The sequence below is a fragment of the Gobio gobio genome (assembly GCF_949357685.1).
Source record: "Gobio gobio genome assembly, chromosome: 20".
NCBI classification, from domain to species: domain Eukaryota; kingdom Metazoa; phylum Chordata; class Actinopteri; order Cypriniformes; family Gobionidae; genus Gobio; species Gobio gobio.
Genome location: NC_137113.1, coordinates 28,044,200 through 28,069,745, shown reverse-complemented (window position 1 = coordinate 28,069,745; position 25,546 = coordinate 28,044,200). Strand labels below are relative to the sequence as shown.

The window sequence follows — 25,546 nt, the reverse complement described above, 5'->3', positions numbered from 1 at the left end:
CGATTGGTCCGATTTGAATAGCGAACCGCCGCGGCAGGAAAGAAGCATGCTAGCAACGTAAAAGGGATAAACAAAAGAAAATAAAAACAAGTAAGTGCAATTAGCTAGAAAAAAACACACAGGGAATACATGTATGTTCTTACATGTAATTCAAAATTGCTTCTTAGTTTAATAGGATAACATCTTATTTATGAGCTCATTTAACACGTTCAATGGTCGATGCGTAATTATTGTTGTACTTTTGCTTGTAACGCTAGCCACGTTAAATCTTTGTTATCATATAATAACAAAATGTTTATCTAAACGTCAAACATTTTGATAGGCTTTCTCAAGATGATGGAATCGTGTTTAAATAGCAAGCCTGATAGAGTTGGATCTATAACGGTTGAAGACCTCAGGAAAGATCTCTTCGCCGAGTTCTCCAAATTATCAAGAGTAAGTTATTTATTATTAACAGACATAACTCATGTTTAAAGCAATTGAATCTGTAAGGCTGTAATTATTCTTTTATTTTGCATTGTTCTATTTCCAACAGGACTCAGTATTGCTGGAAAAAGAGCATTTGCAGGTCTATCTCCGAGTACGTCCATTCACTTCTACAGAGAGAGCAGAAGGGGAATCACAGGTGCCTGGAAATGTCCATTTCTGAGAAATATTCTGTCACCACAACCCACATGTTGTTCCAATACATGTATAACCATCTTCAAAAAATGTTAGTTTGACTTAAAGGGTTAGTTCACCCAAAAATGTAAATTATGTCATTAATTACTGACCCTCATGTCGTTGGACACCCATCAGACCTCCGTTCATATTCAGACACAAATGAAGATATTTTAGTGTAAATCTAATGGCTCTGAAAGGCCTCCATTGGCACAATGCACTTTACACTCTCAAGACCCTTAAAAGACACTAAAGACTAAAGTTACAAAGTCCATCTCACTACAGTGGTTCTACAATAACTTTATGGAGTGACGAGAATAGTTTTTGTGCGCAAAAAAAACCCTAAATAACGACTTATATAGTGATGACGATTTCAAAACACGGCCTCATGAAGCTTCGAAGCGTAATGAACCAGTGAGTCGATTCAGCAGTTTGGATCGGCAAATTTCAGCAGTTTGACACGCGATCCGAATCATGATTCGACTCACTGATTCATAACGCTTCGAAGCTTCATGAGGCCGTGTTTTGAAATTGTCATCACTATATAAGTCTTTATTTAGGTTTTTTTTGCGCACAAAAACTATTCTCGCCGATTCATAAAGTTATTGTAGAGCCACTGTAGTGAGATGGACTTTGTAACAACGTCTTTAGTGTCTTTAAAGGGTCTTGAGAGTGTAAAGTGCATTGAGCCAATTGAGGCCTTTCAGAGCCATCAGATTTACACTAAAATATCTTAATTTGTGTCTGAAGATGAACGGAGGTCTGACGGGTGTCCAACCACATGAGGGTAAGTAATTAATGACAGAATTTTCATTTTTGGGTGAACTAACCCTTTAAAGCTTCAATTACCATTAATTTTAATTTGATCTGGGTTTGGAACAACATCATTTTCAGAATTTTCATTTTTTCGCAAACTATCGTTTTACCCCCGGTTTCACAAACCAGGCTTAAGCTACTCCCAGACTAAAATGCATGTTTGAGCTATTTTAACGAGCAACTCGACATATTTTAAAATGTGCCAGTGCCATTATTTTGTCTCAAGATACACACCAGTAATGTTTTTTCTAAGACACGTTCATAAGGCCGAATCCTGGCTTAATCTAAGCCCTGTCTGTGAAACCGGGACCTAATCAGTGTTTTTTTTTTTCTTGTTGGATGATTGTAATCTCTACAAACAGGAGTGCATTTCAATCGAGCCTCCAGATACTGTGATTCTGAAGGCACCTAGAGCCTCTCTGACAGCCAGACACAGCGAGAGATTCGGCCCACAACTGGCACAACGATTTCAGTTCTCACAGGTATGAGGGCGGCCACAGTCACCTCTAGCATTATGATTTATTGTGAACATGCTTTGAAAAATGTTTTCTGCTGTAACAATGCTGAATTAATTTTTTAGGTGTACGGTCCAGAAACAACTCAAAGACAGATATTCGATGGAACAACTAAAAGCCTTGTGAAAGAAGTCTTGGAGGGAGGGAATTCCTTAATCTTTACTTATGGAGTTACCAATGCTGGGAAGACGTTTACTTTTCTTGGTAAGGATGTTTGTTATGAATGTATAGCTGTCTATTAATACATTTGAATGTCTATTTATTCTTCTTTTTTGTTATAGGCCCTGAATCAGATGGTATTCTGCCCAGGTCATTGAATGTTATCTTTAACAGCATAGACGGCAGAATATATTCTCAAAACAACATCAAACCTCACAGATGTGTCGACTTCACAAGACTCACTAAAGAGCAGCAGGACGAGGAAGCTACAAATAAGAGAAACCTTCTTCGTCGATTTAAAGATGTAAATTTTTATATATATTGTTCAATATTCTTATATACAATCTTTTAGTACAGAGAAGAACATTACTAATACTTCATCATAAATCATGGCTGTTTCTTGATGTTTATCAGAATGACTCCCAGAAAACACTGTCCAGCATCTCCAGCTCTAGTTGTTCATCATTTGACAGTAAGAATTATCAAATGTTTTATGTTTTTCTCTTTGCCTTTGAGCATTGTGCCAGTAAATGTAAGCTGACACATAACATTGATTTCTTGTTCCAGGCTCCACTTCTAGTGACACAAATGGGGACAGTATCTGTTTGGATGAGACCTCTTATGTTAAATTCTCAGTGTGGGTCTCCTTTTGTGAAATCTACAATGAAAGCATCCATGATCTGCTTGATCTTGTTTCAAATGGCTCTCACAGAAGGAGTGTGCTGCGACTAGCCCAAGATGTTAAAGGCAACGGTTTTGTCAAAGGTAACCCAATAACTTAGAAGACAAAAAGTTAACTTGTTTTCTGTGTAGAAAATGTAATAGTGAAGAATCATTAAAATAATAGTTCAATAAATATTTTTAATAATTAAATATAGGTTCTTTACCAGGATATCATCTTTATGGTTTTACGTCTATAGTTATATGGTTATTTATTCATTTTGTCTAAATATTTTTCCCAGATCTAAAATGGTTTCAAGTTAACAGTGCAGACGAAGCATTAAAAGTTGTGAAAATTGGAAGAAAAAATCAAAGTTTCTCATCAACCAAGCTCAACAACATCTCAAGCAGAAGGTACTTTATTTTAAACCACTTTAGCATTAATATTGATGGTAACACTTTATTTACAGTGTCCTTGTTACATATGTTACATAACAGTAATTGATGCATAATCACATGCAACTAACCCTAAACCAATTCCGAATCCTTCCCTGACCCTATAGTAAGTACATGTAGTTAATTAATATTACTCAGTACTTAAATATATAATTATACTGTACAGTGCATAATTTACTGTTATTACTATGTTAAAGGGTTAGTTCACCCAAAAATGAAAATTCTGTCATTAATTACTTACCCTCATGTCGTTTGACACCCATCAGACCTCCGTTCATCTTCAGACACAGTGTAAATCTGATGGCTCTGAAAGGCCTCCATTGGCTCAATGCACTTTACACTCTCTTTACACTCTCAAGACCCTTAAAAGGTACTAAAGACGTCGTTACAAAGTCCATCTCACTACAGTGGTTCTACAATAACTTTATGAATCGGCGACAATAGTTTTTGTGCGCAAAAAAACCCTAAATAACGACTTACATAGTGATGACGATTTCAAAACAAGGCATCATGAAGCTTCGAAGCGTTATGAATCAGTGAGTCGAATCATGATTCGGATCGCGTGTCAAACCGCCAAACTGCTGAAATTTGGCGATTCAAACTGATGAATCGACTCACTGATTCATAACGCTTCGAAGCTTCTGAGGTCTGACGGGTGTCCAACCACATGAGGGTCAGTCATTAATGACAGAATTTTCATTTTTGGGTGAACTAACCCTTTAAGTATATGTAAAATATGTAACAAGGACACTTTAAAACAAAGTGTTACCTTAATAATTAACTCTCAAAATAAGTCTTTTTAAAGTGAATTAAAATGATAATTTTCTCCATAGCCACAGTATATTTTCCATTCGAATCTTGCGGATTGAAGATGTGGGTGTTCCTCGAGTTCAGACAATAAGCGAGTATGTGACCTCAATCACACCACTGTTACTTTAACATAGAATCAGTGATTTATTCATTAATTGATTTGTTTTTAAAGGTTGTCATTATGTGATTTGGCTGGATCTGAGCGATGTGCAAAGACACAGAACCGAGGAGACCGCTTAAAAGAAGCTGGAAACATCAACACTTCCTTGTTAACTCTAGGAAAATGCATCAACGCTCTGAGGCTCAACCAAACACAATCCAAGTGAGACGATATCCACTTTTAAAACAATTAATTTGTTTAATGGGCTGCATTGGATGCAAGTTTCCTTGAAATGGAACAAATATCTTTTTGTGCAGGTTTCATCAGCATGTCCCTTTCAGAGAGAGCAAGCTCACACATTATTTGCAGGGTTTTTTCTGTGGCCGTGGAAAAACCTGCATGATCATCAACATAAACCAGTGTGCCTCAATGTACGATGAAACCCTGAATGTCCTCAAGTTCTCAGCGGTGGCTCAGAAGGTCTGCAAGGACCATTATTCTTTTTTACACTGACAGCTTCAGATTATTAGAAACACTGATTAATAGCATTTTTTGATTCTTTGCTATTTATTTATTTTGAACTTTGACTTTGTTCCCTTTTAGGTAGTGGTCCTCAACCCTAAACCAGCTCCTAGCATTGTGCTCAAGAGATCTGCCCGAGATGTGTCCATGATAATCAATAACGCTGACAAGAAGGATTGGACCAGGAGAAGCTCACTCATGGGCTGGGAGATGAGTCTAGAGGATGTGCAGGAGGATGAAGATGATGATGATGATGAAATTGGTGAGGAAGATGTGGAGAGTGGCGATGAGAGCATGGAGAACAACACTGTGCTAGAGGCTGTGGAAAGTCAAGAGCTGTGTGAGGTATTCAAGGTGTCTCTTCAGTTTTCATGAATGCATGTTCATAGTGTTCAGTGTTATTTTAAACTACAGGTGCATCTCAATAAATTAGAAGGTCGTGGAAAAGTTCATTTATTTCAGTAATTCAACTTAAAAGGTGAAACTAATATATGATATAGTTTATAGAACTTTTCCACGACATTCTAATTTATTGAGATGCACCTGTATATGAAATACTAATATGTTATATTTGCCACAGCTACAGGTGAAAATCGAAGAGCTCAAAGAGAAGCTGTCCAAAGACGAGTCTGAAAAATTAACTATGGAATCTCGTATTCGTGAAGAAGTCACCACAGAGTTTATGGAGCTGTTTTCTAATATGGAAAAAGACTACAAGTAAGTCAAACACTGTTTTATAGTGATGAACTGATAATGAATCACAGATGTAGCTTTCAGATTGAGCCTGCTAGTTGGGGAATTGTTCAGCGCGAATTGCTTTCAGCAAAGATTTGTTTGAAAATGCACCAATTTATGTTGTTTTTTTTAAACATTTTCAGTGAACGTCTCCAAAGAGAGAAAGAAATAGTTGAGGAAAGAGCAGAAAGGAGGCTGGAGATACTGAAGAATCTGGTGAACAGAACATTTGGGGAAATGGCCGCTGTTAGCACTGACGAGAATGCAGCAAAGGTAAATGCAGATGATTGTAATGTAAAAGAATAAGGACAAGTGCCATTAATATCCAATTAATTATAAGCCAGTGTGCATTGTCCGTAGAGCTGCATGATTAATCGTTAAAAGATCGCAATCTCAATTCAAACACCCATGCACCCAAGCATCACATGATCAAATGTTGAATTTAGCCAGAGACAGGCGCGCTCAGAGCTGTCATATATCACTACTTTTCAGTGTTTTCAACCACATACTGTTTATTTTAGGTTTCAAACACATAAATTCACATATGTACTAAAAAAACAATACATTTAGAGTTTGTAAAATACACACTGATGTCTATGGAAGAGGTAATAATAATCCTTTCCATTATAATTCGACACGTTTTATTCATATCAGATACACATTGTGTAAGTAACTTCAATGTTTACTCTATTCTATTCCCAGTTCACCAGCCACTTACTTTTAAGTATTTCGGGAGAAGTGGATGAATTCACGTGTTGTAAACATAGAGGTTGTAAATCCAACAGATCCGATTCTCTGAACTGCGTTTGCGGCGCCCATCGCGCACACAGCTCAACTAACGCCATCGTTATAAAGGTGTTTAAACAACAATATACTTCCACTTGCATGTATTTGACAATCGGAATATCAGATATTTCATGCCATAACTAACACATTTGTGAATATTCTGAATAAAAAATGACATAAAAGCAGATCATCATTCATTCAGCGCTGTTGTGGTGTGTCACGTGACAAGCAATGACGCATCACCATGGAAACGCCGCCCCCCCTCTCACAATATAGTTCCCGCGCCCCTGGTAGTGTGTGCGCGCTGGCTTTAGCGGGGCATTCAAGGGCACTCGAAAAACTGATGTTTGTTGTGACTGCCAGAGTTGTATGCAGGGCGAGCGCGGAGAGGGGAAATCTATATCGTTGCTTTTTTCGATAGTAATATCTTGAAAGTTCATATCTAGATATAGATACGATAACGATATATCGTTCAGCCCTAGTTTATAGCTGTTATTTCTGTTGTTTGCCTCTATCATTTGGTTCCGATCTTTCGAATATTCCTATGTAATAATTGTTTAATCGACACGGCATCCTCAATAAACCCGTCTCCGGCGTGATGACTCCGATCTTTCGAATATTCCGAGCTAATATGACCTCTGACCTGTAAAGTTGCTAGAATAATAATCATACACTGTTTGTTAATTGGCCAGAGGAGAACTGCCCCCCCGACTGAGCCTGGTTTCTCCATTATGCCACCTGATGGAGTTGCTCAGTTGGGGACACAAAATTTTCAACTAAATATCCTAATAAATTTAATTACTAAACTAAATTAAATACATCAACTAAATAACTGATCTTCCCGCATTGTCACTATATGATAATTGAAATGATGAGCTATCAGATGCGCGTTTAAAACACGACAGCGAAACCGTTTAGATTTGTATGAAATGGTAACACTACAATAAGATTCCATTTGTAACAGTAACTAAGGTTAATAAATGCTGTGGAAGTATTGTTCATTGTTAGTATGTTCATTTCAACATTAAATTGAGTTTGAATTTGTATCTGTTAAGCTTGGTTAATGCACTATGAACTAACATGAATGATCAAGGTACAATTGTATTGCACATATTAATACATGCTGTAAAAATGTATGCATAATGCATATATAGTTCATGTAAGCTAATACATCCTTGTGGCATAGGGACCTGCATAGTGTTACCTATGAAATGTACATGCATGTTTTTAGGTTATAGGTAAATAAATACATTTGACCTGTAATATTTTAATGATAAAAAAAAATTCTGAAGAATTTGTTCTGTTAGAACTTCTCATTTTCAGATTCATATTTATATGTTTTTAATTTAGCACACTTTCATGGATCAGTACTGTTTTTTTATTTTTTGTTATAAAGTTCAACACTGGTTTACTTATGTTTTTTAATCCAGTATCCATTTAAAAAAACTATCGGTCATTAATCGGTTATCGGCAAGTGCGGTCCAACCTAGTTATCGGTATCTGTAAAATCCACTCTCGGTCGACCTCTAGCCTGAACTTTCTTTAGCTTCCTTGTAACCCATGATCTTTAGATGGATCTAATGGAGTGGGTTTTTAATAGCTAATGGTAGGATTTTAAAACTATAGATCGACAGGGTTCCCACGCTTCTTGAAAGTACTTGAAAGTTCTTGAATGTCAGACACATGGATTCAAGGCCTGGAAAGTACTTGAAAACAAACATAGGTCCTTGAAAGTGCTTGAATTAAGCATGAACTGCATTTTGTTAGAGTAGCATGTGCTATTACAAAAAATGGCTTTCATGCACTGCCAGAACAAAACAGCATTACGGGAGGAAGCTATTTTAATATATTTTTGCTGTTCCATAAGCGCCATCTTCTGTCAAAAGCCCTATTCGGATGGTAATTGTTTCTCGTGGGGTCATAAGGTATTTTCATCCTTGACAGGGGCTAGTCGGAAATTTTATTGCAGCCCGAATCCAGAATGTCAGTGTTTTTCTCCCACCACCCGCATAAAAATCCCCGGCCGAATTACCTACTGTTTTTAGACAAACACCAAGGACGTGTGGTCATTTAATTGCCGTCCGAATCCACAACTTTTCAAGATGAAATCACTTCAAAATGCACTGTTTATATCCTTTTTGACCACTGCAGGCCACCGTACGGTTGCGCTTTGCTGTAATTTGGATGCATTTTAAAGATCTAGACTTTCATTATTGAAATGCTGGCAAGTATTGACGAGAGCAATATTTCTTCACTGCTCAAAAAAGAAAAAAGAAAAGCACGTAAACTTTTGAAATGGGCCGTTATAACGACAGCAATTATATATGTTTAATATATGTGTGCAGGTCTTAAAAGCCTTCAAATTGATTTTTAAAAAGGTAAATGTACAGTTGATTTGATAAATAATTTAGCATATTTTTAATACCTAACAATTAACTTGTTCATATCTTTTCATTTAATTGGAAAATTCATGTATACAATATTATCTCTATATGTTGATGTTTTAATTAAGTAATGACTTATAAAAAAGAACTAAAACTAGTGTGAACTAAATGTTAAAAGCAGGAATAAGAGCTGCAAACTGCATCTCTCGTTAAAACTCGCTCGCTCTTGTAAAATTACAAAGTTCTTGTAAAAACTTTGTAAAATTGCTAATTTTTCCTCATTGGAAATTGTATTTTAGTTGTCAGTATATGCCTTAGCGTTACTGCGTTAATGATAGACATAGGGACAGTAGGTATTTGATATATTGGCAGTAACACACCCACCTTTATCGTATTTATTGTGCTTGATTTAAAATAAAAGGTGCTTTAAAAAGTCCTTGAAAGTCCTTGAATCTGGTGTTCATGAAAGTGTGGGAACCCTGGAACAATCTATATGGATCTAGACAAATTCATCGGATAAGATAATGGAAAAGTGGCAAATTCTACCACACATTTCAGGAAATTCTAGCATACATTTTAACACAATGATATATCTGTTTAGGAAGAAAGAAAAAAAGACTAAAAAACAGACAGCATGCATTTGAAAATTTGAAAATGCTTTTCTTCTCAACATTCTAGGAGGCTAAGATTGAGCTTTTGGACAGCATGATCGAAGCTATGCGAGATGATCTAGCTAAGATAAAGGGAGATGCAGAGGCAGTGCACATGTGTCTGACGAATGTCCCTGAATCACCTCGTCTGAGGACACAGCTGGAGGAGATGAAAGAGGAGCTTCTCAAAAGCCAACAACTTCTCAGTCTTAAAACTAAAGGTGTATTCATTTGCCTTAAAGGGGAAAACTACATTTTTTATGACATAAGTCTAATTATATTTCCCTTTTCAGAGTTTGAAGAAATGTGTGTTCAGGCACAAGAAACAAATGACCAGCTTCTTCAAGCAAATAGGGTAATACGAACTAAAGTTTTCTTTTTAAATATCTACAGTTATTGTAAATTGATTATTTATCTGGACTTCATAGTTTCTGCTCTGTGTTGATATTTTTGTTTGTCTCTTTTAGAATTATGAAAACCGGAAAGTGAGATGTCAGGAACTCATGTCAATCTGCCAGGAGAAAGATGGCATGGTCTCTATATTACAGACTACTTTGGACCAAAATGTGGAGGCAGCTACTAAAGATGTGAGTTTATTTACACTACCATTTTTACACTTCCTTTATTTTAAATTATTGCTGAATAAAAATATGAATTTCTTTCAAAAGAAACAAATCTTACTTACCCCAAACTGTGCATGTTGACCAGTTCCAGTTCAGTCAGGCTTTCTCTTCATGGAATAATCTCTGGGAAAGAGTGGTGCTCTAGAAATAAGACTGCCATCATTTAGTTTCAAACCTGTAGGCTGTTCTTTCTGTGAACACAAAAGGATAATTTAAGTATCTTTTTTTTTTCAACCAACAAGAGTTTATAGGGGATCTGTCTAAATACAAAAGAACACTAAAGCACAATAAACTTAGCTCACATTGCTTCTTTTTACTATATTCATCCAAAATGTGTTCAATAATTAATTCAATAGCTTTGTGTCTGAAAAAGTTAACTGAAAATCCTGTAATGGTTATGTGAACTTTTATTGTGTTTATGGTCTCTTTTCTTTTCTTTTTTTTTGAGTTTGACAGATATGGTCACTGTGAACTATCAATGTATTTAAAAGAGTTGTTTGAACATTCTTAAATTATCCTGTTGTGTTCCAAGGAAAAGTAATAGCTTTCCTTTAACTTTTTTGAGGTCACACATATAAAATACATTAAGTTATAAATTTGGACTGTAATGAGCCATGCTTTTTTTTGTTTTCACATGTACAGAGGGCCTTAATTAACACTATCAAAGAAGAAATCCTACATTTCAAGAACAACTGCAAGTGTTTGCTGAATGAAGACTCTGAACCTAGAGGGGAGGAAATTAAAAGTCTTTTGCAAGAACTGAAAATTAAAGATGACCAGCTGAATGAACTTAAACTTGAGAACTGTTCACTTGAAAAAACAGTGTGTGATATCTCTGATAGACTGGCAGAGCTGACTCATGCACATGAAGCCAATGTGGCAATGGAGAGAGCAGAGGTCAGCAAAGTCACAAATGAGAACAAGGCTCTTACCAATGAGTTACATGTACTTCAGCAGGCAGCCAATGAGATGAGCTCAAATCTCAAAACTCTCCAGATTGAATTGAGCACTCAGACAAAGATGGCCAGTGACCTTTCAGAAAAACTTGATGCAGCCAGAGCTCTGATTAAGGAACATCAATCAGAGTCTTGCAGTCAGTCCAAAATCATTGACTCTTTAATGATGGAGGCAGATAATTTACGTCAGGAAATCTGTGCCTGCCAGCTCTCACATGACAAAAAAGAGGATGAATGCAAGAGAATGGTGGAGTTATCTCAGGAGAAGAGCAGACAGATCAATGACCTGGAGCAGGAGGTCACCCAGGCCAGAGCGAATGTGTGCCAGCTGGAAGAGCTCTGCAGTCGGCTTAAATATGAGCGAGATGCCCAGACACAGGAATATCAGAGCCTACTGAGCCGTTATGAAGCTCAAAAGTTTGTTATGGCCCAAATAAAAAGCAACTCTGAGCTGCTGGGAGAGCTGACCGCTCTGAAACATCAGCAGGGGAAGATGGAAGAACAAGAGCAAGACTCCAGAGATGATTGTTGGAAAACTCTGCAGGACAAACTCATGCAAATGCTGAGCAAACTGAACCAACACGAGGAGGTTCTGAACGTAGTAAGAGCGATTGTTGAGGATGAGATCTCTAAGGCAAGAGATGAGGCCAAGAGGAGAATATCTGCGATGGAGAAAGATCTGACTCATAAAGATTCAGAACTAGAGACTAAAGCCCAAGAGCTTTTGAAGTAAGTCTTATCCAAACTTTCTGATAACACATAAAAAGTAGGTCCTCAATTCTGTCTTGTTTGATATGCACTAAATCTTACATTACTACTCTTTCTTTTCAACTATTTATTTCTAGTTGGTAAAGCACGGAAATTAGAAAAATTGTTTAATGAACAACAGCTGGTCCGAATGACCTTTTGGTCTTTTTACAGGTCGAGAGAACTTGTGACCGATGGACTCAATAAAATCAAGACCATGAGTTGCAATTTGCAGCAGGTGAAGAGGGAGCGATCTGATGTCAGTGATCAGTTATGTAAGGCTAACTTGCAAAAAGAACAGTTAGAGAAACAGGTTGGTAAAGTCACCACTTTTGTCTGTTGTTAGTGTGCCTACTGTCATTTAAACTAGTTTGTTTTATTCCTTCAGATTTTGACCTTGAGTGAAGAAAACAAAATGTTTCTACAGAGACTATGTGAAGCAGAGGAGATGAGGGATCAGGCTGGACACATTTTGAGCTGCACAGAGCAAGCTATTGATCCACTGCAGACTGTGAGTGCTGCTCTTTCCCTCAGCTTTGTTCAGTTTGTGATGCTATCAGGTCTTAGATGCTGGATTATTCCACTTCTTTTCACTCACAGGTGCAGTCAAACCTTGCAATAGAAGAAGAAAACATACAGCCTTTCAAAACAACCTGTCAAGGTAACCCATGTGTCTTTTCATTTATACCCTTTTTTCCGCAATACTATTTGGTGTTAACAAAATCGGCTTAAGTTTTGTCCTTAATAAGACTGATTTTGCTTCCAGACCTTTTGGCAGAGCAGAAGCTGATTGAGGAGACGTGTGTTAACTTAAATAAAGAGTGCACACAGACAGATGAAGAGGAATTGCTGGAGGCCAGGCCGAATGAGATTGAAACCATAACTGAAGGTGACAGAGTCCTATAAATCTCTCCTAGACAACACACTGTGAGAAGTCTGTAAAATTCAGTGTAGGGATTTCAAAATGACTGTTTATTACTGTAATTATTTTATTACCAAACAAATACGTCTTTCTTCAGTATTTGCAGAATTAATTTAAAATAATACTAATCAAATCTGTTAATATTAATTAAAGTTAATTACAAAACAATATGTAAGATTTTCAGATTAAATGATCCAAAAACCACTAGAACAATGTTATATATTTTGTTGACCTGCGTGCTTACATTATCCCAAATGTTTACAACCATGTTTAAAAACGGAGAAATCCGCTATTGTAACCAGTGTTATGAACTGTGTCATTACGTCGCCTGTCAATGACGTCATATACGCGTTACCCCATGGTATTCATGCAACTCCCATGATTCCACGCTCATTCACGCCATCATCAAGCTATTCCTTTGTTTTGAATAAATGACCTCTAGTGGCGAAACTTACATACTGTGCCTTTAATCAGCAATATGGACTTTTTAATTTTCAGTATTAGCAGTATTCATATATAGTTATAATCAAATGTGTTAATAATATTAATTAAATAGTGATATTGACTTGTTAATTTTCTATTTTCTCATCACAGAATCCTGAAAAGAAATGGGTCAAATAAATCTTAAGCAAAACAATTTGATAATGATAAGAATGATAGTAAGAAACAGTAAGAAATGTTTCTTGAGCTCCAAATAAGCATATTAGAATGATTTATGAAATCATTCAAGACTGGATTGCAATTGGTATTGAGAATTGTGAAAATTCCCTGTATTGGTATCATCTACTGGAGTTCTGGTTTAATGGTAACACTACTTCAGTTACACGTTAACAATGTATCACCTCTCAGTCATAATCACTCCATGTTCGTTCGTTGGCAAGGAGAATTGGTCCCCCGACTGAGTCTGCTTTCTCCCAAGGTTTTTTTCTCTCCATTCTGTCACACAATGTAGTTTGGGTTCCCTGACACTGTCGCCTCTGACTTGCTTAGTTGGGGACAATTAATATTCAACTATTGATTTGACTGCACTGACACTATTGGATGAGAACTGAACTGAGCTGGACACAATGGCATCACTTTTTTCTGCAGAACTGCTTTATAGATCAAAATGAACTAATTTAATAATTGATTATCTTTACAATGGCACTGAATCAACACTGAACTGACTTCAGCTGAACAATGACACTATTTTCTTTTAGAGCTGCTGTACTGCCGAAATTAACTATTGCATAATTAAATAATTTTCACTGTAAAGCTGCTTTTAAAAACAATTGGTATTGTATAAAGCGCTTTATAATATTTTTTTAAAACAAACAAAGAAACTGAAACTTAACACCACAAACATCTCTTTGTTCTTCTCAGATCTTGCTAAACTGCAAGAGATGTATCAGAAACCAAGTGTTGGTTTCTCTGATAAAGAGGAACGGGGAACCAGCAGACCTGCAGAAAGCACAAAGGTAAGAACCTGGAAGTCTTTAATCTCTCCCACTTTTCCACAACTGGGGTTTGCCAGCGGTAGAATGATTTCTTTTGATGTTTCAGCAGCCTAATGAGGAGCAGGCTGATGATAAGCTAGAAAAGAGGCAGGGAAAGAGGATGGATGGAGCAGCCGTGGGGGAAGAGCAGAGAGTGGCCCAGGCACCAAGGCAACTAGAAGACGACCAACCGGACAGGCTGCAGCTGGTAATAGGATCAGCATTTCCATCTCTCTCACCCTGCCTTGTTATTTTGCTTGAGGGCAGGATTTAGCTCAGAATAGTAATTTATTTACACAGCAGGTTTCTGAGTTAATATCACTTCTGTGATTCGAGTGGCCTGCCAACAGGAGGAATGACAGGACTCCAGCAGGACAGTAATGGCACAGCAGAAAAATGGAATGTGCAAAACTCTTTATTTGTTTGATTTCTTAAACGACTAATTCATTAACTAGTCTTACATAAGCCCAAACTGGGGACATGATCATCTGATGAAATGAAGCTTGTGTTCAAATTATATGTTTTTTGCATCAGAATGCAGAGGTCTTGGGCGTGTTTTTAAAAATGTTAGGCTATTTTAAACTCAACATGTCATCTTAAAATCAGCATAAGATATTATGCAAGCCCAGTGATGTCCATCTCAATGTGTATCGCTGTAGGGGCAATGCTTTAAATAGCATTTATTTGACGATGCATCTTCTTTAAGAGCATATTACACACACATACACTATATTACCAAAAGTATTGGGACACCCCTCCAAATCATTGAATTCAGGTGTTCCAATCACTTCCATGGCCACAGGTGTATAAAATCAAGCACCTAGGCATGCAGACTGCATCTACAAACAATAGTGAAAGAATGGGTCGCTCTCAGGAGCTCAGAGAATTCAAGAGTGGTACTGTGATAGGTTGCCACCTGTGCAATAAGTCCATTTGTGAAATTTCCTCACTACTAAATATTCTTCGGTCAACTTTTAGTGGTATTAAAACAAAGACCCCCAGACTTCGTGTGGCCTTCAGATTAGCTCAGGAACAGTGTGTAGAGACTAGAGAGCTTCATGGAATGGGTTTCCATGGCCGAGCAGCTGCATCCAAGCCTTACATCAACAAGTGCAATATAGTGTAGCTATAACAGCTTCAACTCTACTGGGAAAGTTTGGTGTGGAGGAACTTGACTGGCCTGCATAGAGTCCTGACCTCAACCCGATAGAACACATTTGGGATGAATTAGAGTGGAGACTGCAAGCTAGGCCTTTTCATCCAACATCAGAGCCTGGCCTCACAAATGTGCTTCTAGAAGAATGGTCAAAAATTCCCATAAACACACTCCTAAACCTTGTGGAAAGCCTTCCCAGAAGAGTTGAAGCTGTTATAGCTGCAAAGGGTGGGCCAACTCCATATTAAACCCTACGGATTAAGAATGGTCATTAAATTTCATGTGCATGTGAGGCAGGCATCCCAAAACTTCAGTGTGTGTGTGTATGTATGTATATGTGTATATATATATATATATATATATATATATATATATATATATATATATATGTGTATATATATATATGTATATATATATGTATATATATATATATATATGTGTATACATATATATATAATATGTGTATATAAATTATATGTGTATATATATATATATATGTGTGTATATGTATATATTTGTATATGTTTACGAGGAAAGTATCTAGATAGACTACAATGGTTTTTTTATGGTCAATAGTGCTAAAAAGGTTGGGCGGGACAATAATGAATGAATGAATACAGTATTTGCTCATATTCACCAAATAATAGTCAAATTGCACTACTCTGATTTTTGATTTTGGAACAGACAATAAGAGTAATGACCATTTTTATTAGGCCAGTTGATGAATGTTATTGACCAAAGCCTAATCATTTAAAAATGACCAAATACTGCCTCATTGATCATTCTGACCAGTATAACAGCCTATCACTTGTTATGATGTACGATATTTAGAATACTTTAAATCAGCAATGTTTTGTGGTAGTGCTATGGTATAATATTAAAACATATTTTTCTCTTCCTCACTTCCATGCATACTGATTACAGGAAATGTTAAAGCAGCAGCTGGTTGAAAAGCAAGATACCATTGTAAAATTACAAAGGGTAAAAGGTGATTTGGCTGCTTCTCGGAAAGTTGACAGTCGCAAACAGACTTCAAACGTGAAGACAAAGAATGAAGGCGATTCATTTAGTTCAACACAAGAGGTCAGTTGAGTGATATTAATGTAAAATGCATGCAACTAATAAGAAGCATTAGCACATGCAAAATGGGAATAGTTCTGGTCTGTATGAAAATTTTGCATATATAATATGTGTTGGCGATTACTCAAAGCAGGTTGCAGTACTGGACTCCTCTGTCCTTTCCACAAAGAGTCTCAGAGATGAGCGCTTCCCCAAACCTGAGCTAGAAATCAGCTTTACACCACTTAAACCTGACAGAATGAATGTCAGGAAACCGGGAGAAGAAGAGTCTGTCACAATCAAACTCCGACGTACAGCCAGGAAGAGAAAGAGCCCAGAGATGCAGGTATACAGATACCATTTCTAAACCATTTTTGTGATTTCCTAAACAATCCAGGATCTGACGATCCAGGAAAACTTGGAAATGTTAATGAATTTCAAGTCATTTTGTGAGTGCGATTACTACAAAATGATTTTCATTAAAAAAAGGCAAGAAAAAATCATGGAAATTTACTGGTTAGAACCTTTAACTAGTCTTGCAATAATTTCCTTACTACATATTAATTTATATTTTAAAATACATATAATTAGACCTATTCATTGATTCAAATTTTTTATGATTTATCATTATACTTTTTACATAGTTAACGCATTTCGTAATTCAATGATGATTTAGTCCAATGATAATTACGTTTCACAATAAAAAGAATGCAAATTAGTTTACTTTTGTCAGGGTTCCTACGGGGTTTGGAAAAGTATGGAATTTGATTTGAGTAATTTCCAGTTCTGGAAAAGTATGGAAAAAATTAATCAGAGTATGGAAAAATATTTATGTTTCCAGACTATTGTCCCTATTTCGTTTTCTAAATATAAAATTAAGAATTTCTAAATGTATATAATAAATATATAATGTATACAATCTGGTTTTTTTCATGGCGTTTGGATCAGTCTGCCAGCGCTGCCGATCGTTTTTACACTTGATCTGCTGGAGTTTAGGTCTGCAGTGATTGGTTGTTATTTTGTTAGGCGGCAATTGCCATCACAGCGCCCCTACCTCAAACTGCTTGACTAAAAAAACCTGGAACGTTGTCCTTGATTTTTACATTTGAGTGTGGACTTCACGGCAAACAAAATGGGAAAATGCAAGTTTTCCGAGGGCTGGCTTGCCAATCCTAAATATAAAGCCTGGTTAGCCAAAGATTTAAAATTTACAAAGAAAGCTATTTGCAAACTTTGTGTCAAATTATTTGACATGTGGGGGAGGCGGCAATTGTAAGCCATATGCTAGGCCAAAAGCATTGTCATCTCATCACAGCATCCACCACACAAAGTCTCACAACGTTAATGGCCCAGACCAAGGTGGGACCAAGATCGACCACATCAAGTCACGAAGCCCATAATGTACCGATTGACACAGCACTTTGTAGTTTGAGAAAGCAAGTTGGGTTTGAGTCGATGGTGGAGTTCTTAAAGGAATAGTACACCCAAATATATTTACCCCCATGTCTTTCAAAACCATAAGACTTTATTATATTAACACAAATTAATATATATATTTTTTTTAAATCTGAGAGATTTCAGTCCCTTTATTAAAGGACTTGTTCACCCCAAACTGAAAATGTCTTAATCATTTACTCACCTCAATGCCATCCAAGATATCCATGCCTTACTTTCTTCAGTGAGAATAAATTAAGTTTTTGAGCAACCAACTGAGTTGGTGCCATTTTGGAAAGCATTGGGGTGAGTAAATGATTAGAACATTTTCATTTTGAGGTGAACTAATCCTTTAAATATCTTCATGTGTCCAAGATTTCCAATATTAACAAAAGTCTTATTAGTTTAGAATGACTTGAGGGTAAGTAAATGATGATAGAAATTTCATTTTTGGGCAAATTAATAACCCTTTAAAAAATTGTGACTGATTTAGCATTTTAATCGTTAAGGTCACAAAAGGCAATATTTTAATATAGGATTTCTAAATATTTGATTTATAATTAGCCTATTGGTTAAACAGTCTTTACAAGTTTGCTGTACCTAACAGCCAATTAAGCATTGTCAATTGACTTTAGCTCTATTTTCTAATTTTCTGGTTAATTGTACATGAACGTCCCTTCTGTTTCTGTAGGGGTTTACAGTTATTTAAATTACAAAATTACAAATATGAATAACATTGCACTGATTTAGCATTTCAGTTTGTGCTTTGAACTTGACTGGGTTTGGTTTTAAATTGACTTGTACAAGCAACAGTAGCTACAATTTTCAAATTTACAAATTTAACATGATAGCCTACATGGAGGTTTTGACTCAGAGTGTAACATACTTGTCGGCGCTGATAGCATTGTGGGTAAGTGCGTCTGTAGTGCTGTTGTGCTTCGGGAGACCCGAGTTCGAGTCCTGCCTCATGGACTTTTCCCAATCCCGCCCCCCTCTCTCTCCCACCTTACTTCCTGTTTAGCTACTTTCCTATCGTAATAAAAGGCAAAAACGTCATTACTAAATCTTTAGAATGTAACATACTTGTTAGCAGTTGAATTTTAAAACAATTTATCAGAACAAGTTAAATATGGTCGGAAAAATCTGTAGGGAAGTCTGGAAATTTGAGTCTGGAAAAGTATGGAATTTTGAAATGAAAGTTGTGTAGGAACCCTGTTTTGTTGAAGGGTTGAATTTATAAATAAATGGTGAAGAAGGTCATTATGTTGCACCTATTGTAGAGATAAACTCATATCACATCCATGTCAAATTGAATGGCATTAATGACATTTAAAAATGAACTGTAAAACTAATTTAATTAAATCACGTGCACTAAAACATTCACTTTGACATCCTTACATGTAATGCAACTCAAAGTCATATAACTTGTATTATATGTTTGTTGTTCTAGAACTCAGTTGAGTCAGAAAATCGGAAAAACCGACGGCTGAAGGTGAATAACTGGGATAACATGCAGTCTGTTGAGGTGACTTTTTTTTCTGTCAATACAGTATACTTGTGACATCTTACATCTGTCTCTGTAATGTTTGTTTGTTAATATTTTTTGCTCCTTACCAGACTCCCACAGTGCAAGGAAAAAAGGTGAGTCAATTTAAGCAGAAAGACTCTCCTTCCAGCCTGAAAGGTAAAAAAGACAGAACTCTCCAGAAGATTGGTGACTTCATCCAGAGCTCTCCAACCCTCTTTGGAAGCAAAGGTCAGCTCTGCCTCTCAATTTTACACTCAGTCAATGGTAACGATTGGAGCTCTCTGCCAAAAGTGTTTTATACTATATCTCAGCATGACCAAACCTTTAACTTCCTCCTCAGCCAAGAAGATCATGAGCATGGTGAATGTTAAGTCTCCTGTTCTGCCAAATGCTTCTGAAAACAACAAACCCAAGAGATCCAAACGAAAGCTTTTCAAGACTCAGGTTTCCTCCCCACTGGACATCCCCTCTGTAAGTAATGTTTGTGAAGAATGAATCAAATGCATGCAGGAATGAATGAGAAGCATGCCTTATGTTAATAAGATAATAATGTAATGTTACGCCAGCTATGTAACATTTGGGGGGGTTAATAAAGGCCTTCTGAAGCGAAGCGATGCGTTTGTGTAAGCCCCACCCCCACCCCCCGGAACTGTGTGGAGCAGTTATACAGAGGGGCAAAAAAATATTTAGTCAGCCACCAATTGTGCAAGTTCTCCCACTTAAAAAGATGAGAGAGGCCTGTATCATCATAGCCTGTACGGTTCAACTATGAGAGACAGAATGAGAGAAAAAAAAAACAGAAAATCACATTGTCTGATTTTTAAAGATTTTATTTGCAAATTATGATGGAAAATAAGTATTTGGTCAATAACAAAAGTTAATCTCAATTAGGGGTGTAACGGTTCGCGTATTCATACCGAACGGTTCACGGGGTGAGTTCCAAATGGAATCAGTATTCCCTATTTGATCATCCCTATGTGAGCAGGACACGCGTGTGCCGTGCCGTATGTAGCAGTTTGGAATGCACTTGGCAAAGGGAGCGGCGTAATTTCCTCATTATCTTCAGCTGGGATTTTCAAACATTTTCGGCTTCAGTTTCGGTTTTCGGCCAAGTGCATACTAAATTTTCGGTTTCGGTCCAGAATTTTCATTTCGGTGCATCACTAATCTGCATAATTCTTTTCTTTTTTTTAGCCTAACTGTTGCAAATAAAAATATTTTTTTATTTTAAAGAGTTTATAAAAATATGCTTTGTAATAGGCTGCTGTATATAAAAAGTAATATAACTCTTAAAAATATGAATTATATATTTATTTATGCCGGCGCTGCGTTGTCACAGGAAAATCCCAGCTGAAGATAATGAGGAAATTACTCCGCTCCCTTTGCCAAGTGCATTCCAAACTGCTACATACGGCATGGCACACGCGTGTCCTGCTCACATAGGGATGATCAAATAGGGAATACTGATTCCATTTGGAACTCACCCCGTGAACCGTTCGGTACGAATACGCGAACCGTTACACCCCTAATCTCAATACTTTGTCATATATCCTTTGTGGCAATGACAGAGGTCAAACGTTTTCTGTTAGAAAAATATACTTTATAGCGTTATTTGTTCACTCACGGTGCGCGTCGACATGGGCAACCACAAACCAGACATATTTCGCAAAATTAAGCAATGGAAAAGCTTACTGTGGGACCATTTCGACAGAAAAATACAGCAGTAGTACAAGCTCCTGACTGGGGGAAAGCAAATGAACGGCACTTCCCGAGGCTGGCCACTCTAGCGAGGCGTTCTCTCTGTATTCCCAGGACATCAGAGTGCCATCTGAAGCCTTGTTTAAGGCTTTTCGTAGTGTGGTTTTGGTCAAGTTTACTAAAGTAAACATTGTCACGTATGTTCTACTCGCCGCTTTTTCCTGATGGTTTATAGAACAATTACTCAGAGTCGCCCTCTGTCGTTTCAAAGAACAGCACAACGGGGAGCGCAGTCAGAGGCTCGCGCTGCGGAGACAGAAGGATTGAGAGGGTGTTTTCTGCCGTGGGATTAACTGTCAACAGACTGCTCTCCAGGCTAACCCACATCACTTAGAAATGTTACTTAAAAAAACAAACAAACATACAAGTTGTGGATTGAGGTAGGCCTACTACCTGAAGTTGCTGCATTTTGGCTGCTGTCTGTATTCCTTCATGCACAACTCGTATTCTTTCGGATGTTTCATATGCAAATGTTTTAACAGCGGCTATTGTTTAGGGTCCTTGCCACCATGAGACAAATGGGCATTACAAATTGAACATGTAGCTCGACTTGAATCGACCTTTCTTTTGACTTAAAGTACTGCCACGTTTTCTGTTCATGAGTTCCATTTTCACTTTCTCACAGCCGACTAGATTCGAATGGTCCACCTAGTAAACACCTTCCCGTAGCCTAATCAACGGCGGCATCATTACGTTCCAGCGGAGCGCGCATAGTGCAAACCTAGGGTTCGGTTCGGTGGGAAAAAATTTAGTGGTTCGGCAGAAACCGAACCCCGTAAAAAAGCTCAATATTCGGCCGAATCCTGGATTCGGTGCATCCCTAGTTTTTCCACACTGTTGCTGGTAGTTTGGCCCATTCCTCCATGCACATCTCCTCTAGAGCAGTGATGTTTTGGGGCTGTCGCTGGGCAACACGGATTTTCAACTCCCTCCAAAGATTTTCTATGGGGTTGAGATCTGGGGACTGGCTAGGCCACTCCAGGACCTTGAAATGCTTCTTAAGAAGCCACTCCTTCGTTGCCCGGGCGGTGTGTTTGGGATCATTGTCATGCTGAAAGACCCAGCCTCTAGGGATGCACTGAAATGAAAATTCTTGGCCAAAACCGAAAAAGAGGAAACCAAGGCCGAAAACCGAAACACCGAAAGAAATTATGCCAATTATTAATACCATTGCATTTATGGCTATGACTGTGTACTAACTTTACTAAAATCAAGGCATTGAAATTGCATAAATTAATATTAAAGTTTCAAAGAATAAATCAATTACAAATTATGCCAATATTTATTTAGCACATTGCAACAATGCACAGTATAAAATACAATTAAAATGTTTAACTTGACCCCACTCATTTGTACATTAAATAATAATGTACAGGCCTACTGAAAGGTTTTAAAATTAAATGTTCTCTCATAAAAACAAAGTGCATTTAGGTCTAGTGCATTTAAAAAAAATTCTCTGTAGGACTACTACAAGAAAGTGCATTCAGAACAAGTGCAACTGCTTAAAGATACAACTATTTTCTCTGTAGGCCTTCAACATAATAGTGTATCAAAACAAAGACTGCCATAGCCCATATGTTAGCTGTAGAATAGGGGTGTAACGGTACACAAAACTGATGGTTCGGTACAGCAGTTTTACAAAATGGCTTTTTATTTATTTTTTTCAGGTTTACTGAAAAAAAAAAAGTATCTGTCCTTAAATGAATTCAATTATAACAAAAAGTTTATTGAAGATATTGCTGTAAACTATATAGGGAGTCCTTACTTGCACATTAATATTAAACGTTAACAACAGAGCCCAAACTATTAGCCCAAATTCAGTTGCTATTTATTTTTAGGTCTAATAATCAACACTCAAATAACACAGTACAATAGCAATAGCAGTGCAATAACTTCTAAATCTAATTATAAAATAGTTTTTTATCCAATTCGTTGTTGAAATATAATCATTTATACACAGTGTCTGTCATTTTCATGACAGGTTAATTTAAACATACATGAAATAATCAAGATATCATTAACAGGTTAAGTAGAATATAATGAAAATAAAGGCTAATATAGGTCATATATTTAGTGAAAGAGTTGATTTACTCTAGTGAATACAATTCTGTGGACACTGAATGACTGCCTGAGTAAATGTGATGCTAACGTTACATGACATTGTTTAGTTTACAAGCAGTTATTGAGGTGTTTCCGGTTGAAACACTGATTGAGCGTTTACACCACATATGATACGTGACAGTAAGTTGTAATGTATCCTCAACACACCTTAGATGTTCATTCATGTTTATTCTTAAGGAAGAGATGATCGATCGCGCTCACAAATGATCGCGTTCACACGCGCGCGCCGCCGCTTGAACTGTGATGTGATTGCTTCAGACAAGCACGTGCAGGTCGCGGTTTCAGTTTGCGCCACCACAACATTTCGGCCGTATTGTTTCGGTGATAAAAGTATTTCGGCCGAAAACCGAAAATGCACTTTTGGGCCATTTTCGGCCAAAAATTTTCGGTGGCTGATAATTCGGTGCATCCCTACCAGCCACGTTTCATCTTCAAATGCCCTTGCTAATGGAAGGAGGTTTTTACTCAAAATCTCACGATACATGGCCCCATTCATTCTTTCCTTTACACGGATCAGTCATCCTGGCCCCAAAGCATGATGTTTCCACCCCCATGCTTCACAGAAGGTATGATGTTCTTTGGATGCAACTCAGCATTCTTTCTCCTCCAAACACGACAAGTTGAGTTTTTACCAAAAATTTCTATTTTGGTTTCTTCTGACCATATGACATTCTCCCAGTCCTCTTCTGGATCATCCAAATGCTCTCTAGCAAACTTCAGACGGGCCGGACATGTACTGGCTTAAGCAGGGGGACACGTCTGGCACTGCAGGATTTGAGTCCCTGGCGGCGTAGTGTGTTACTGATGGTAGCCTTTGTTACTTTGGTCCCAGCTCTCTGCAGGTCATTCACTAGGTCCCCCATGTGGTTCTGGGATTTTTGCTCACCGTTCTTGTGATCATTGTGATCACCACAGGGTGATATCTTGCGTGGAGCCCCAGATCGAGGTCTTGTATGTCTTCCATTTTCTAATAATTGCTCCCACAGTTGATTTCTTCACACCAAGCTGCTTACCTATTGCAGATTCAGTCTTCCCAGCCTGGTGCAGGTCTACAATTTTCATTAAATGTTTTCCTTTGACAGCTCTTTGGTCTTGGCCATAGTGGTGTTTGGAGTCTGACTGTTTGAGGTTGTGGACAGGTGTCTTTTATACTGATAACGAGTTCAAACAGGTGCCATTAATACAGGTAACGAGTGGAGGACAGAGGAGCCTCTTAAAGAAGTTACAGTTCTGTAAGAGCCAGAAATCTTGCTTTATTTGTAGGTGACCAAATACTTATTTTCCACCATAATTTGCAAATGAATTCTTTAAAAATCAGACAATGGGATTTTCTGGATTTTTTTTTCTCATTCTTTCTCTCATAGTTGAAGTGTACCTATGATGCAAATTACATGCCTCTCTCATCTTTTTAAGTGGGAGAACTTGCACAATTGGTGGCTAACTATATACTTTTTTGCCCCACTGTATGTGGAGCAGTTATACGAAACAAAAATTCACTGCCGTTATAAAGCTTGGAAGAGCCAGGACTTTTTTAATATAACTCTGATTTTATTCGTCTGAAAGAAGAATGTCATATACACCTAGGATAACTTGAGGGTGAGTAAATCATGGGCTAATTTTCATTTTTGGGTGAACTAACCCTTTAAGCCCCCAACTTGCCATAGAGACAAAAAAGGTTGATTGTCGATTTGTTTGAAAGCTTTTCAGTGTTAATATACTAGGCACTAGTATTAAATTCATGGAATCATTTTACAGGTCATTGGAGGCTGTGAAGATGATAAAGAGAGCGATCATCTCATAATCAAGAGAAAACTCCGAACAAGAACTGCCAAGAGATGATACAAACATTAATTTGATGGCCAAGTGTAATTTAAGGTCAATTTTATGGCCAATCCAAATTGTCATATTTTGTTTGTCTAATACCTAAATGTTGTTGAACAATTCATTTGTTTCATTAACACTGGGAATGGTTGTAAATATTTTATGTATGTAGCTCACAACTATTACGTGTAATTTTTATTTTTTTTTAATCTTCGATTTCCTGTGGTCATTGGACAAAATGTGAAGAAAAAAAATGCTGTTCATTAAAAAAAATGCCTAGAAGCAGATATCATTTTGGTTTCATTTCTTATGGTTAAGAGAGAAACATTAGCTGAATATGCTTAAAGCATTACTGTCCCATCATGTTGGATTTCACATCATTACATCCTTTAAAAAAGGCTCCGATGAGGAAGACAGTTCCAAAGAAGTAAGGTGAATGGGGATGAAGAGTGTTCCAGATGAATGTTTGGGGGGGTCAACTTGTTGTATGATACTCATTTATTTCCACTGTCAGTAAATGGAGGGTGGCTGTCATCAGAGAAGAGTAAGTAATACATTTTACCTGCACCTTGTGATCTCGGCACTAACACAGGTCACAACTGCACTTCTCACACTAATACACAATTTCACAGAGGTGAAATTAATGTGACATTGAAAACAAACCTTGTGGGTGTATGCTTACATGTCATCAGT

At 37.2% G+C, this 25,546-nt stretch overlaps 1 protein-coding gene across 2 annotated transcripts; it reads left to right on the top strand.

Annotated features, from left to right (window-relative positions):
• Positions 1–5: 5 nt before the first annotated feature.
• kif20bb (kinesin family member 20Bb) lies at positions 6–25,143 on the top strand. 2 transcript variants are annotated; one of them, XM_079801116.1, is made up of 31 exons: positions 6–90; positions 323–435; positions 536–625; positions 1,839–1,958; positions 2,057–2,195; positions 2,273–2,454; positions 2,565–2,622; positions 2,718–2,915; positions 3,113–3,224; positions 4,100–4,171; positions 4,249–4,398; positions 4,494–4,656; positions 4,780–5,043; positions 5,279–5,415; positions 5,577–5,706; positions 9,282–9,474; positions 9,547–9,608; positions 9,721–9,840; positions 10,519–11,561; positions 11,754–11,892; positions 11,968–12,090; positions 12,180–12,240; positions 12,346–12,468; positions 13,864–13,958; positions 14,047–14,184; positions 16,057–16,215; positions 16,346–16,537; positions 19,076–19,150; positions 19,243–19,381; positions 19,494–19,624; positions 24,788–25,137. In XM_079801116.1, exons 2-31 carry the CDS (start codon positions 334–336, stop codon positions 24,869–24,871), a joined length of 4,794 nt encoding a protein of 1,597 aa, XP_079657242.1. In that variant the 5' UTR covers positions 6–90; positions 323–333; the 3' UTR covers positions 24,872–25,137. The 2 variants fall into 2 exon arrangements, with proteins under 2 accessions (XP_079657242.1, XP_079657241.1); XM_079801115.1 differs by having other exon boundaries at positions 9–90; positions 14,044–14,184; positions 16,343–16,537; positions 24,788–25,143.
• The last annotated feature ends 403 nt before the right edge of the window (positions 25,144–25,546 follow it).

Coding starts and splice junctions, on each gene's coding strand:
- kif20bb (XM_079801115.1), top strand. CDS start 334: ATGATGGAATCGTGTTTAAATAGCAAGCCTGATAGAGTTGGATCTATA. Junction 4,399..4,493: donor CTCAACCAAACACAATCCAA/GTGAGACGATAT, acceptor CTTTTTGTGCAG/GTTTCATCAGCATGTCCCTT. Junction 16,216..16,342: donor CATTTAGTTCAACACAAGAG/GTCAGTTGAGTG, acceptor GATTACTCAAAG/CAGGTTGCAGTACTGGACTC.